At 41.3% G+C, this 15221-nt stretch overlaps 1 protein-coding gene across 2 annotated transcripts in view; it reads right to left on the bottom strand.

The window, feature by feature from the left end:
• Positions 1-15221, bottom strand: part of PHLPP1 (PH domain and leucine rich repeat protein phosphatase 1) — a 93826-nt gene that overhangs the window by 19319 nt on the left and 59286 nt on the right. For both annotated transcript variants that reach the window (XM_075270892.1, XM_075270893.1), the window contains exons 5-10: positions 12027-12173; positions 11672-11902; positions 8924-9126; positions 6707-6767; positions 5463-5558; positions 2455-2610 (exon numbers count right to left, since the gene is read on the bottom strand). In XM_075270892.1, coding sequence (XP_075126993.1) covers positions 2455-2610; positions 5463-5558; positions 6707-6767; positions 8924-9126; positions 11672-11902; positions 12027-12173 — 894 coding nt within the window. The remainder of the gene's footprint in view (positions 1-2454; positions 2611-5462; positions 5559-6706; positions 6768-8923; positions 9127-11671; positions 11903-12026; positions 12174-15221) is intronic.

Below are 15221 nucleotides of genomic sequence, written 5' to 3'. Positions count from 1 at the left end.
ATTTCACTACTCGCTGATCTCTAATCCTGTACGATAATGTAAAAGCATAAACAGAGGAGGTTACGTTTTCAGGATTCTAATTGTGGAAGGGTTTATGAATTGTGATAGGTCTGTCTTAAGAGGAATGTCTTTAGTTAGCACTTGAAGCTGTAGAAATAGGCAGTTATTGTGGTTGTCTGCGGTAGAGCATTCCAGAGAAGTGGTGCAATTCAGTCTTGGATACGGGAGTGGGAGGTTCTGATAACAGAGGATGTTAGTCTTAGGTCACTGAATGAACGGAGAGCACAGGTTGGGCGATAGAGATAGAGGAAATGTAGGAAGGTACAGCATTGTGGAGATAAATGAATGAGCCGACATAGGAGGGTGCTTCCGCTAGGCGGAAGCCGCGGTCCAGCGCGCCGCAGCTTCCGCCTGAAGAAAGGACATGTTGCTTCTTTTCTCCGCTAGCAGCAGCCCGCCGCTAGTGGAAAAAAGAAGCCTGGCGGTCTGCATAGACCACCATTGTAAAGGGCGGATTTTGAAGCGAAATCCACTGTCAAAATCCGCCCCTTTGTTCACGTGTGAACGAGCCCTTAGTAACTGATGAAAAAACATCAGTGGATGAAAATCTCCTTAGGGCAGTAGTAATAACAAATACATTTTATTTATATCGTACCAACATATTCTGCAGCATTTTACAAATTGAAAAGGCAGACCTGCAGAAAACAAATTTTTGGATATGCACTATTTTTTTTTCTTTTGAAGCACATAAAAATGCCTTGACAACATGGGCAAGTCATACTGCTAAGCATGAGTTAGAGGTAAAGCAATTATTTTTCAGCAGGAATTCTCAACAGCTTGTTGGAACTTGCTGTATACAATAAGAATCACATGGGGCTCTGAACAGCTAAGTCAGTGAGTGCACTGGAAGAAGAGATCTAGGCTGACCAGTTTGCACAAGCAAGTTCTGGAGCTTTCCAAAAGAGGAGGGCTGATGCCAAGCTATTATGGTTGACTGCAGCTATCTTGAAGGGTGGGGGAATGGGGAGGAAGGTAAAACCAGGTTGTATGTTCCTCAATGGTGTGTACAGGAATAACCTTAACTGGTTCACACAATGCCAGAGCCTGAACTCCTGCAGGAACATCTAATTACCAAATGCACAAAGCAACACTGAACATTTAATTGCCTCACACAGGGTAAAGGAACAGAGTGTCCCGAAGGCTTAAGACAGGAGCGTGTGCCAATTACATCCCCCCAACCCAAAAAAAAAAAACACAACACCCCCCCTTCAGATCTGACTTCCCCATAGCCAATACACTGAATACATAAAAAGGACTACAAGATTGATTAATTCCTTCAACAATTTGCAGTCAGCAGCACCTCAGTGCAAACTGAAGAACTAGACTTGGACAGGGTAACTGAATGCTGGAGCTTTTGTGGACAAGGAGGACAAGAATTTTGTACAAAAGGTCCAGTCAAGCATCTTCTAGGGATAAGAAAACATCATAAATGGCAGGGCAGGCAGCACCTCAGAGCAAACACCACATAGTGAATATGTGAAACGTGTAGGCTGCATTGGCTGGAGGTTTTTCCATTGTCTATGTCACAATTACTGTAGAAGACTACACTATTCTTGAGGTAAAACGGTAACGGAAACAAACAAATATTCAATATACAACAAGTATTCAATAACAGCTACCTCTAGAGTAGCAGCCGCTCTCTGCAGTGACCCAAGAACTTTTCTACTAGGAAGAAAGGATATATCCAGAAGTACAGTAAACGTGCAAATGTTATGGTAAACGGAGGCTCTTCATGGTTGTGACTCTTACACGCTATAAACATGGTTTTTTCCTGGTGACAGACACCATAAAAATAAAGTGCAATCCGCAGTATGTTACAGAGCAGGCAGAGCTGAACACATTGATACACAGGTTTGTAGGAAAGGACTCAGTATAACTTGACATTTATATTTTTGCTACTTCTAAGCTCCGCGCTTTGATCCTTATTGCGGTAAAGACAACAATTTGAGATCCATTACTTTGCCCAGTGGAAAAAGCCACTGTTGTCTGTTAAAAAATAAATGTATAGCACAGGTAACAATTATACTAAGAATGAATGGAAGCATTGATAGATATAATCATAGATTGCAGGCATACCTGAGCAGCGCCTGACAAGGACAAGCAAAGCAGCACAGATCACATGCGTTTCTAGTCATAGAGTTCACGGAGGAGAAAGAAAAAAAAAAGTCTGCAGCGCAGCGACGATAAGATTTACAGATCACCTGATCATTTTTCCTGAATGATATCAATCGACCTGTATGCCATAAAGTAGCTCATACAGAAATCTTGTTCAAATAGAAGTAACAGGGACTCCATACATTTAAGTAGTTCGCCAAACAACAAGAAAAGTCAATGTCATTCAGCCATAAAATTATTAGACGTAATACTTCTATTATCATCTGTAGGTTGCATTACCTGTCTGACATCATCAATAAGTTGGCAGGGAGCTCCACGAGCCGATTATGTTGCACATCAAGGACCTCAAGTTGGGTACGTTCACTACACTCAGGAAGACTGTTAAGTCTATTATACCCAGCTAGCAGCTTCCGCAGACCTCTGGCACCGAATAACCTGAATGCCAAGAAAAAAAAAAAAGTTTAGCAAAGAAGAAACTAAGCAAGATCTCAGGGCAGGCTGGAGAGAATAAAGCCTTATTACAATACATGTTCCACTGTTAACACTGAAAAAATATCACATTTCATGCGTGCACAGGTAAGATATTGTAACAAAAATCTTCGTGGACAACAGTCACTTGCTTGACAAGCAGACTTAAAGGGATCCCATCATTCAGATGGAACTTTTTGAGACTAACACGTAGGAATAGCCTTAAGAAAGACTATTCGTCTCCTACCTTTAGAGGTCTTCTCCGCACCGCCGTTCCGTAGAAATCCTGTTTTTCGCTGGTATGCAAGTGAGTTCTTTCGTAGCACTGGGGGCGTCCCCAATGCTGTGAGAGAACTCTCCAGCGACGCCTCCATCTTCTTCAGGAACGTCCTCTTCCTGTGTCTTCTTCCGGTGCAGGTGGTGAAGCTTGTAGGCCTCAGGCAGAGCCTACTGCGCATGCCCGTGGCCGCAAGAAAAATGTCCGCTTACACAGTAATTGATTTCTGCGTCTTTTTTCAGTGACACATTGGGCTAAATTTTTATGTTTTTATTTTTGCAAGGGTTTTAATTTTTTTTATATCCAGGAAAATATAAAATACAAAGAGGAGGGAAAACTACTTAAAGCTACTTTGAAAAAAAAAACAAACAAAAAAAACACTTTATAGGGTGTTTTCCTCTCCATTACAGTAAGTTGTATTTTTTATGGTGTTGTCGAGGGTGGGGCTAGAACCTGTAATAAGGGCATGTTATTGATTTTAGTTTTTAATTATTTATCTTACAGATACAGATCCTGTCAGATCACATGACCTCCAGGTCAGAGGGCAGCACCCATACAGTGCTCATTGAACGCTGTGTACACAGCGATTGGGAAGGCAGGGACGGTAATAAACCTTCCCTGCCTTCTCTATGAGAGCTTTGGTATAGTTACAGTCAGCTACCCGATTTTATGCAGCTGCTGAAAACTGCTTGGATGTACTGGAAGGTCTTTGCAGAACACGGAAACCAGTATCCGGACATATATACCCAATGGGCAGTCCAGGAGTGGTTAAAAATCGCAGTCCCAGAGAAGCCCTTTAACCCCTTCCCGACATGCGCCGTAATAGTACGGCGCGTGTCGGGTCTGTAACTATGGCGACCGCCCGGGAGCCGGGCGGCCGTCATAGCCGCCGGGTGTCTACTGCTTCAAGCAGTAGACAACCGGCTCTAATGCCTCCGATCGGTCCCCGGACCGATCGGAGGCATTAACCCCTCCGGCGCTGCTGTCAAAGGCGCCGGAGGCGCCATCTTCCCGGCGGCGCATGGGCGCCGCCATTTTGGCAGGGATCACCGGCTCCTGGAGCATGCTCCAGGGCCGACCCCCCGTTGCCATGACAGCCGGGAGCCTTGTTAAGGGCTCCCAGCCAGTCTGCAAATTCTCTCTTTTGCAGGCTGGTGTATACAGCCTGCAAATTCTCTCTTTTGCAGGCTGGTGTATACAGCCTGCAAAAGAGATGATGCTTTTTTGCAAAGCATTGCAATGCATTAGCATTGTAATGCATTGCATTAGTGATCAGACCCCCTGGGGTTCAACACCCCTAGGGGTCTAATAAATGCAAAAAAAAAAATTTAAGTAAAAAAAAATATAAAAAAATATAAAAAGTATTAAAAGTTCAAATCACCCCCCTTTCCCTAGAACAGATATAAAAGTAGTTAAAAACTGTGAAACATATACATGTTAGGTATCCCCGCGTCCGAAATCGCCCGCTCTACAAATCTATACAAATATTTTTCCTGTTCGGTAAACGCCGTAGCAGGAAAAATAGTCAAAAGTGCCAAACCGCCGTTTTTTCACTGTTTTAATTCTGCTAAAAATTTGAATAAAAATTGATCAAAGCAATAACATTTCCCGAAAATGGTAGAACTAAAAAGTACACCCGGCCCCGCAAAAAAAGACGCCCTATACATCCCCGTACACCTATGTATAAAAAAGTTACGGCCGTCGGAATATGGCGACTTTTAGAAAAAAAAATTTTTAACACCGTTTTGGAATTTTATTTAGGGGTCAAAATGTAAATAAAACCATATAAATTTGGTATCCCTGGAACCGTACCGAAACACAGAATATAGGGGACATGTCATTTTGGCTGCACAGTGAACGCCGTAAAACCAAAGCCCGTAAGAAAGTCGCAGAAATGCATTTTTTCTTCAAATCCACCCCATTCTGAATTTTTTTCCTGCTTCCCAGTACATTATATAGAATAATTAATGGTGGCATCATGAAGAAAAAATTGTCCCGCAAAAATTAAGACCTCATATGACTCTGGGAGCGGAGAAATAAAAAAGTTATGGGGTTTAGAAGGAGGGGAGTCAAAAACGAAAAACGAAAATCAAAAAATGCCATCGGCGAGAAGGGGTTAAGAACAGTACATAGTACAATTAAAGTGGTTGTCCATGCCGGGAGGGAAACAATGGAGCTGCAGGACCGGATTGCGCTGGAAGGCACCAGAGTATACTGGGGACAGGTGAGGATTTTATTTTTTTTCTCACCTTCTCTGGCTTAAATTAAAAAAATTTCATTTTAGCCTGATCAATTTAGAAAGGAAGAACTCAACTATGCCAAGTAACAGAAATGGGTTCCAGGTAAAATATGGCCATACATACAGACAATATTTAAAAATTACAGGTAACAACAAAGCAAAAAGGGAATTTTCACAAAATCTCGGCAAAAATGCAGTTTGACTACGACATGTGGAAGAACAGCCATATAGTTTTACTTCTAGGCCTGGAAACCAGAAAGAACAAGGATTTATCTAAGCCAGCAAGACATTAGGTACACTCACCGGGCAGGAAGTTCAGTCAGGCGATTATGACCGACATCCAAGACCTCAAGATTTTTGCTCTCACAAATCCAATCAGGCAGGCAATTCAAGCAATTCCTGTAGAAAACATGATGCCCAATTAGGAACAGCAAAACCTACAATATATAGATTACTGGCAAATGTGCACATAAATACATGCCAGCCTCAAAAAAATAGCACCTAAAAATCAATGATGAAACTGGTAATGACAGATGCACCATGCACCAGCAGAAAAGTTATGATTATTATACAGTTATTTGCACTGAACATCCCATTCAGGGCTCTCCCAGACAATCCATGGTATTATGACCTATTAGCACTGCCACCATATACTACTACATTTCTCCCACAGTGACACTGATTTTGGGTTCTTCATTTATTTGAGCATTATTCCTGAAACAATTAAAGAGGATGCCCAGGACTAGATTATTGAGATCTACTTCCTCTATTCGGGAAGAGAAATATCCATTGGGTTACATGACCATGCTACTGTACATTGCATTTCATTCGAACTTGGACTGAGATGTAATACGGTCATGTGACCAACAGATGTAATGTCACTTCCTGCAAAAAGTTAGTGTACCTCAGCATCATAGTCCTGGATAACCCCTTTCATTTACTTAGGAGGTTTTTTTCATGGAAGTAATCCCAAAAATGAATTTAGGACCCTGTAGAAATCTGGATTGTGTGTGTAGAAGTGAACAATTGCCAAATTTCATTTAGAGGAGAGAACTTTAATAACTGTGCAATGTGAATGAAATGCTGCTAAATAAGTCAATGATAATAGAACTGTTGTAAAACCACACAAACACTCCTATACCAGGATAACAGTTTGCCAAGTGGCTCTTAGCCTTTATACACATTTTGTTCTTGTTCCAAGCTAAAGATTAACTTACAGTAATCAAATTCCTTGGAATAAATACACAAAAAAACAACAAAAAGAACACATACTTTGTTTTCCACTGATGTAGGCTAACGCTAATCTTACATAATGCTTTTAACCTGACTTTGCTGATGTTGAGGCAATATATTCTATGTCCAGCACAACTAAGCAATACTGTTAACTTCCATTACTGATAAATGGCATCCAAATCCTCTTATCCCGAATTATGCCTTGGTTAGGTCATCAGCATATCAACACCAACGTTTCAGCAGTTTCTATAGCCATGATCAGAGCTATGTAGTCACTAGGAGTGGACAGAAATATAGAATAATTTCAATCTTACCTAGAAACATCCATAAGAGATAGATTGCAAGGGTCTGGATAAACATCTAGATGAAGAAGTGCTATAAAAAAACCAAAAAACAAACAAGGAATATGGTGAGAAACAGCAGTCATGAAAATATAAGTCACCTTAGGATACAGTATTTCTGGGATGAAACCATTATAGCTGTCATAGTTCGATGGAAAACTAATAATCAGTTTCAAAGACCCCAATAAGTCACCAAAAATATAGATTACCGTATATACTCGAGTATAAGCCGATTTTTTCAGCCCAGTTTTTGTGCTGAAAAAGCATCCCTCGGCTTATACTCGAGTCAGCAAAAAAAAAATAAAAAAATTTTGTTTTTATTTTTTTTAGGAGGGTGAGGGGGTCTATGACCAGCCACAATATCAATGTACAGAATCTCCCATAGAATTGTGCAAAAAAAAAAAAAAAAAAAAAAAAGATTTAAAAAAAAAATAAAAGTTCTTAATCCCTCCTTTCCCTAGAATACATACAAAAGTAGAAAATGACTGTGAAACACATACACATTAGGTATCCCTGTGTCTGAAAGTGTCCGGTCTACTGTATATAGGGGATCTGCAGTGCTCCTGTTCTGTTGGGAAGGGGTTAATAGGAGCACTGCAGATACCCTATATTCAGCCAGGCTGAATTCCAAGTGGAGGAAGAAAAAACTCAGTCCTCAAGCTCAGGGAAGGGGCAGACAGACAACCAAAACACCCCCTCCCCTTTCCCAGCACCCAGCATCTACTGCACCCAAAAACTCTGACCATTTTTGAAATTTTCCAGTAGCTGCTGCATTCCCCCTAGGCTTATACTCGAGTCAATAAGTTTTCCCAGTTTTTTGTGGTAAAACTAGGGGGGTCGGCTTATACTCGAGTATATACGGTACACAGAAGTCATCAGATAAATAACACAGATACGTCAGAAAGAGGGGCCGGAAGCTGTAAATTACATTGTGATGGCAATAGGATCTTTTTTCAGGGTACATTGTGCACTCAGTGGCGTAAATACCTGGGTAGTAGCAGTGGCAGCTGCCACAGGGCCCGGGATATTAGGAGGCACGGTGGGCCCCTGATGTGTTTTTTTTTCCTCTGGCAGCCCATTTCCTAGCAGGTAATGGGCCCTATTTACTTATTAATCCACACTTCTATTCACAGCTGCCTGCGAAGCGGCTGTGAGCAGGAGCGGGGATCAGTAAAGTGAGGCTGTGGGACCGCAAAACTCAACACTGCTAAGTAACTGCAAATAACAGTGTTTTTTTTATATTCCCTCTCCTCCCCTGGCCCTCCAATCCTTATACTCTGGGGCCGGAAAAGACCCCAAAGTATAATACTGTATGTTCCTGGGTGGTCGACTATGGGGCATTATACTGCGTGTGCAGGGGCCACGGTGGGGCATTATACTGCACGTGCAGGGGGCACTGTACTGTTTGGAGAGGTTGCTATGGGACATTATACCGTCTGGAGGCCACTCTGGGATATTATAGTATATGTAAATGGGGAGTGAAGGAGAGCACTGACACCCCCCCCCCCCCCCCGTCATTTTCTGGGAGGCCAGTCTTCGCTAGTTACGCCACTAAGTGCACTTAAAAATAACAAGAGGAACATGTACTATGCTGTAGAAAGGCGCTACTAGTCAGGAGGTCATTGCATGTACTTCACTAATACATGGGTTTTTAACCAGTGAAATGACCCTGATCATTTGCTGGAACTTTCAGCTAATTATTGTATGTGGAGTATGGTTTTAAGATTCGAAGTTTCAGAAACAACAATGTATCTTGAAAATATTGTATCCTTAAGTCATTGTAACTTGAGAACCATTGGATTACTCTGGAAGCACAGAGAACTAAATATGTGAAAACTAAATATTTCTAGATCTCTAGTGTATGGCCAGCTTTAAAGGAGCTGGCCAGATTCAGACCAATACTGACACACAAATGTTTTGTACAATGGAAAGTTATGAAATTTTCAATATACTATCAATTCCTCACAGTTTTCTAGATCTCTGCTTGCGGTCATTCATTCATTCTTACTTTGTGGATAAAAATCAGTCTATGGTCATGTGATGTGCAGTCTATGGTCATGTGATGAACACACAGGTGTACAACTTGTTACCAGGCAGATGCCCCATTACAGTGCTGTGACAATAAGGAGCTGTGCACAAGTGAATGCATCAGGGACCAAAAGAAGAGAGAGGAAAAAAAAGGAAACCTACCATTCGATGATATATGAAGGGCCTTAAGATAATAACCACTTATTTTAAGGGAGGTCAAACGGTTCCTCTCACAGTGCAGTACTTCTAGGTTGCTTAGAGGAGATACATCAAGGTCTGTGATCCTGTTATCGCGAAGATCAAGCTGTATCACGTGAAGAAGAAAGTCTACTTCATCTACTAACACGTTTTTGATTTCATTCAACCTGACCGCAAAAGGGGGGGGAAGGAGAAAGAAAAAAAAAAGTGAAATTGGGAATATTTAACACAGTTCTGGGTAAAGGTAGTACTGCACAAGTTAGATTGTATGTTTTCCTAACATTCGGTTACACCTGTCATATACAGCAAGTGGTGTCACAAACACTTACAACCTGTGAGAACATCCCATCCAACAGATCCGTAAAAATGGCCTTAGGTTATATACAAGCCAGAAGGTAGATGTGTATACAGCCTCTCTAATTCACTCCAATTTATCAATGGTTTCAAGACTTCCACTTGCAGTAAATGACTATAAATGTGTATGCCATGAACAGGCTGAAAAACTTTATCATATCAGGATTATATCATGCTCAGACAGGTACAGGACATAACTGTAGCTAGTAGGAAATCACGAGAACAGGTTTTCATCCACTGGATACAGGATAAAACTGTTACAGTCCCGAATAGAAAGTAGGGATCTCTATGGTGTGGAACAAGGTATACTAAAAACTGCAAAACAATTTTTTTCATACAATGGTTGAGATATATTCAAGGGAATTTTCATGCAAAACAAAAAAAAACCAAAAACCTGAAACGCTGATTGTAGCGGTTTAAAGTAAATAGACTGAATGGATGTTTAGTATGTGAACCTGGAAAAAGAATACAAAGTACTAAATAGTGTTGAGTTTACTAAAGTACCGTAGAATATAGAAGTCTATGGAAAACTTTGATCACAGTGGCTTCCAGGATTTTATATTAGCAATCTGATAACAGATTACAAACTAAGGATTAACAAGAGGTTGGCACAATCTTCCAACACATACAAGTCCTATGCCAATATGGATGACAATGAAGATGCAAAAAAGAAGTTAAGACTCTCAAAATACTCCATCCATAAGAAAGGAGTATAGCATAACCTGGAAGAATAGTACTGGTTGGGGGTGGGGAGCAAATCTCTACCAACTCACATACTAAAAGGCAGAGACAGAAAACGAAGCGCCAAACTAATGAGTTCACATCTTGTGCACTGCTGATAGCATTACAAATTATACACAGCTATAACCAGAGAAAACATTCCTGTCTGTGTATCTGAGAATAGCAGACAATTTAATTTCCCTCGAGTCACATACACCATGCAACACTGCTAGCGCTACTGCAGATGAAGAACCTAATCCAGGAGTGTGAGAAAGATTACAGCCTCTATGGTATGTGGAGACTGGAAAATATGTTTGACCGACAGCCACTAAAACTGGCCTTCGTTGACCTTAAACAATGCAGAGTAATGTGGAGCCTTATAAAAAGGTAATACCCCTGGCATCCACTCCATCTGGTTATTCAAGTATCATGACCGCATCCAAAATCTAGCGCTGAGCAAATAGGAAAGTAACATTTTCACACTGCAATTTAAAGAGGACCTTTCACCACTTTTGGGCACATGCAGTGTTATATACTGCTGGAAAGCTGACAGTGCGCTGAATTCAGCGCACTGTCGGCTTTCCCGATCTGTGCCCGCTGTAAAGAGCTTACGGTGCCGGTACCGTAGTGCTCTATGGTCAGAAGGGCGTTTCTGACCATTAGCCAGAGACGTCCTTCTGCCTCGCGGCGCCAATCGCGCTGTGCTGTGGAGCGGGGAGGAACTCCCCCCTCCCTCTGCTCCCACAGCTCGTCCATAGATGAGTATTATCAGGAGCGGGAGGGGGCGTTCCTCCCGGCTCCACAGCACAGCGCGATTGGCGCCGCGAGGCAGAAGGACGTCTCTGGCTAATGGTCAGAAACGCCCTTCTGACCATAGAGCACTACGGTACCAGCACTGTAAGCTCTTTACAGCGGGCACAGATCGGGAAAGCCGACAGTGCGCTGAATTCAGCGCACTGTCAGCTTTCCAGCAGTATATAACACTGCATGTGCCCAAAAGTGGTGAAAGGTCCTCTTTAAGACAGGTTTCTGAAGTTTTCAGTACATACTAGTTAAGGCATTTCTCCCTAATGGATTTCAATGGAGATAACCTAAAAAAAACCAGGCCCTAAAAATTAGCCTCGGGTCAAGTTAACATCTGCATAAATTCAATTGGAGCCTACACTGCAGATTACTACATTTAAGGAACAAAAAAATACGACAATCATAGACAACTCCCAGCTGACCCTACTGACTGGGCATATAACATGCGATGGATCTGCCACTATCAATATTTCGTTCTCTACTCATATGTGGGACAGAACAGAAAACCTCAAGCGTTAAGCCAAAAATTAAGCAAACATATACCAAAGTACAGTACACTTATGGCTAGTGTAAGAGCATAGAAACCTATACAAAAACGATAAAAGTGTATGGCCTAATGCTATTGAACATCTTTAGTCCTTAAAGTATATATCAGTTACATATTTGTTCTTCTATAGATTGGTTATTTATAAGGAAACAATGCTATGTGATGCATAACACACAGGTGCAATGTATCAGCTTGGCAGCAATTGATAAACCGCTCCAAAATGGAACAAAATATTAAAGATTCATATATGGTTATTTGAATCAAATTTAGTATTTTTTTTTTCATACCTCAGATCCACATATTTGACTTGAGACATTCTTTTGAGAGACTTCAAATTTAACACATGCAGATAGTTTCCTGGCATGCAGAGTTTGTCCATGGCAGCCATTTTCTCTAACACCTCAGGGATTTCTGTGAACTCGTTGAAGGAGAGACCCAAGTAGCTGAGTTGGCTCAAGTTTCCCAGTTCAGTAGGTAGTGTTTGCAGGCAGTTACCATCCAGAAGAAAGGTTTGCAGGCTTAAAAAGAAATACATTTATTAAAGGAAATTGGTCACCACAGTTAAGTATATAAACCGATAAGGGTCCAACACAGTGAATGGTGTTATACACATACATATACACACATTTCTACTTCACATACTTTTTCATTGCTCCCACTGCCGGAGGTAAGACTCGAACGCCGTTGCAGGAAAGGTTTAGTTCCATCAGCGTGGGGATGCCACTCACAGCCAAAGGGAAGTCTCCTAAATTATTATTGGAAAGATTCAGGCTCTTCAACTTTGAAAATCTGAAACCAAACAGTACAAAAAGAAATTTACTGTTTCATACGACCAAGGACAAGTACGGTCCACACAGATTGCACATCAATGTAACACAATCCTTACAGTTTTCAAGCTACTGGTTCATACAGTATCTGCGAGGCATCACACAATTCCAATAATCCAGATTCTACTGAATATGAACAGTCAGCCTTTAAGTGGAATGTGTAGCCACATGGTGCACCCCAACTCCCCCCTCCAAACCAGTGTAATGAGTACATAGATTAGAATATATTTACCCCCCCCCCCCATGCCTTTTATTCTTCTTGCAAAATGTTTTAGAAGTGTCTTGAGTTAAGCAGGATGGAGTGGAGTCCTGGGACCTGCCATATTTACTTATTACAGATGCTGAGAAACGATAGCTTAAATCTACACCATAACTCAGAGATGCCAATGATTTGCACTTTTGGCACAAAGTCAAAAAAACAAAACATATTTATTAGAAAACAAGTCGTATATTTAAATAGGTTCAGCACTTCCAACTTCAGTGGACTAAGGACCGGTTCACATCTTTGTTTGGGAAGTCTGCTTGGGGACCCTCGAATGGAAACCTATCCTATCATACAAAACCAGTTACTTAAAAAAAAAAACACAATGCCCATAGACTATAACGGGGTCCATGTGGTTTCTGCACGAAAAATGCTGAGGGAAAAGTGCTGCTTGCAGGACTTTTCTCTCTGCATATTTTCATGCGAATAGGGAAACGGAATGGCCCAAACGCAGATGTGAATCGATCCTAAGACACGTGTATGACAGGCTGGTCCTAGTACAGATTTAATTAGGTACTTTCTGCAATTCCCTCACAGTCAGCCAGCAAAGAATCTGTGTGTTGTATACTACTAATGCACAGCTAGGACTCCCAGGTTCAGGGATATAAATGGAGAATACTTCGCAGGCAAAGACCTCTTGCAGGCTTATTGTGGATTGAATGTCATTGAATACAGGTAATAAATTTAGCTATTTGCAATCAGTGGTCTTATTTACGAAGGGCAGTCTAGATATGTGCCACTTATCACAGTGCTTGATAAATTTGGTAAACCTTTATACCAAAATTTTGGCACAATTTGGTGCATTTAAACTACAGTCAAACATTTGGCACATTTTACACCAGGGTTGAGTCATGATCGTAATAGTTAATCTTCTCTAGGTGTCTCTTCATCTATCCAACCTTTATGACAGGTTGTAGGAGAAAAGCATAGTGACAGATTCCCTTTAAGCTATCCCTGTAAAGTCATTAATCCATGTATGCAATATCTGAAGCCCCAGCATTTCTCTATATATGTTCACTGGAACCAGAAGGAGAAGTCTTCATCCAGTGTAAAGTGGCTGTGTCGGAGTACTGCAGACCTGCTCATATTCACTAAAGCCCCCTTACAGCACTAGAGGCTACCTGGAACAGCTGAACAGTGTAGGGTTTGGGTGGCGGACCCTTGCCAATATGATACAAATAACCTGAATATAGATTATCTATATCAAAAACAGTCCCAGGCTGGAAAACTTATTTCATTGTTTGCATTTTGAGACTTAACGAAAAGAAATATTTGGGAAACAATCATACAATAGTATACAATTTATTTATTTTTTAAAAAGGTTACTATATTGAGCTTCACTTCCTCTTCTCTGGATAGTCACATGGCCATATGCTGTGAATCCGTCCCATTCAAATAAATGGGGCTGAATTGTGATACCAAGCACTTTACCATTGTACAGTGTCTGTGCTTGGTAAGTGCTGAAGATAGCACAACCGGAAAGATTTATGAGCCAAACGAGCAAAAACCTGGTGTACATAATCTACGTTCTTTAGATGTCTCAAACATCTGAATGTGTCTTGAAAATGGGGTATAGGTAAGAGAAGGCTTTAGATGTGATATATTTATGTGTTGTGGCAAAATATTGGTGTAAGTAAACCAATCAAGAACTAGTGTAAGGAAAGGAAGAGAGTATATCACGCATCTACAAGATGTGATGGATTTATCACACAACCAGCACCACTATGGGAAATTTGGCACAGCTGCATGTCACCTCTAGTTTAGGCTGCCTAGGTTTTAGACAATATTACTCACTCTCCCTTCTTCTCAAAGATATTGGCAGTAGATATTGGGTAGTTCAGCAAATTCTCAACTAAACAGGAATTCTGAGCCATTTCTTAGTGCTCAGAAGCAGAGTCTTAAGACTCCAGAGCACAGATGAACTAAATGGGCTTTACTTCAGCGATTATCCAAACATCAAGACAATACAAGAGGAAGCAAATGAAAAGACAGCGGATAAAGGTCTCTTTAATGTGCATGTGTAGCCAGCTCATTTGCTGTTGCTTAACAACTCCAAGGAATAGTAAAGAGAAGGGGGCTAAGGAGGAAGGTGGTGTCTGGAAGCCACATGAGCACAATGAATGGAGAGCTGACATTTCATGAAAGGATTCTTTGTCACTCTCAGATGGATGGAAGGAAGCGGCCTTTCAAAGAACAAGTTTATTCCAATCTGCACGATTTACCCTAGTTAAAAGGACAAGGAACCTAAACTGCTAATGGCTTAATATACAGATCCATTTATGTATAAGCGGTTATAGACAACACAGCAGATAGCTGGAGCAGCCGATTCCTTTAAAGAGGTACTCACACCTGGACATTCAGAGCTATATCCAAGGGATATACAATAATTGTTCATAGATGCAGGACCTCCCTCAGGGACCTTTATCCGTCACAATAACAGCCACAGTGAAGGGGAAATTTCCATGTATGTCCAGGTCTCATCAGTGTTACCCACAGAGAGAAGAACAACCCAGTAAGTCAGCGGTCAACTTTTAGGCTAAGGCCCCACGGGACGATCTGCAGCGTTAAAGTGCTGTGGGGAAAAACTGAGTTTTCTTTTGTGGACTTTCTGTTACAAGTATATCTATAGGAAAGCCATAGATATAATTCACATGCTGCGATTTCCAAAACTGGGCCGGTTTTGGAAACCACAGCGTGTCCATGCTGCGGTTTTAACTGCAAAGTGGGCATGAGAGTCGCATGAATCCC

This window comes from Leptodactylus fuscus, chromosome 4 (assembly GCF_031893055.1).
Source record: "Leptodactylus fuscus isolate aLepFus1 chromosome 4, aLepFus1.hap2, whole genome shotgun sequence".
Lineage (NCBI taxonomy): Eukaryota > Metazoa > Chordata > Amphibia > Anura > Leptodactylidae > Leptodactylus > Leptodactylus fuscus.
The sequence above is the reverse complement of the archived record's forward strand: the minus strand, read 5'-3'. Positions and strand labels throughout refer to the sequence as shown.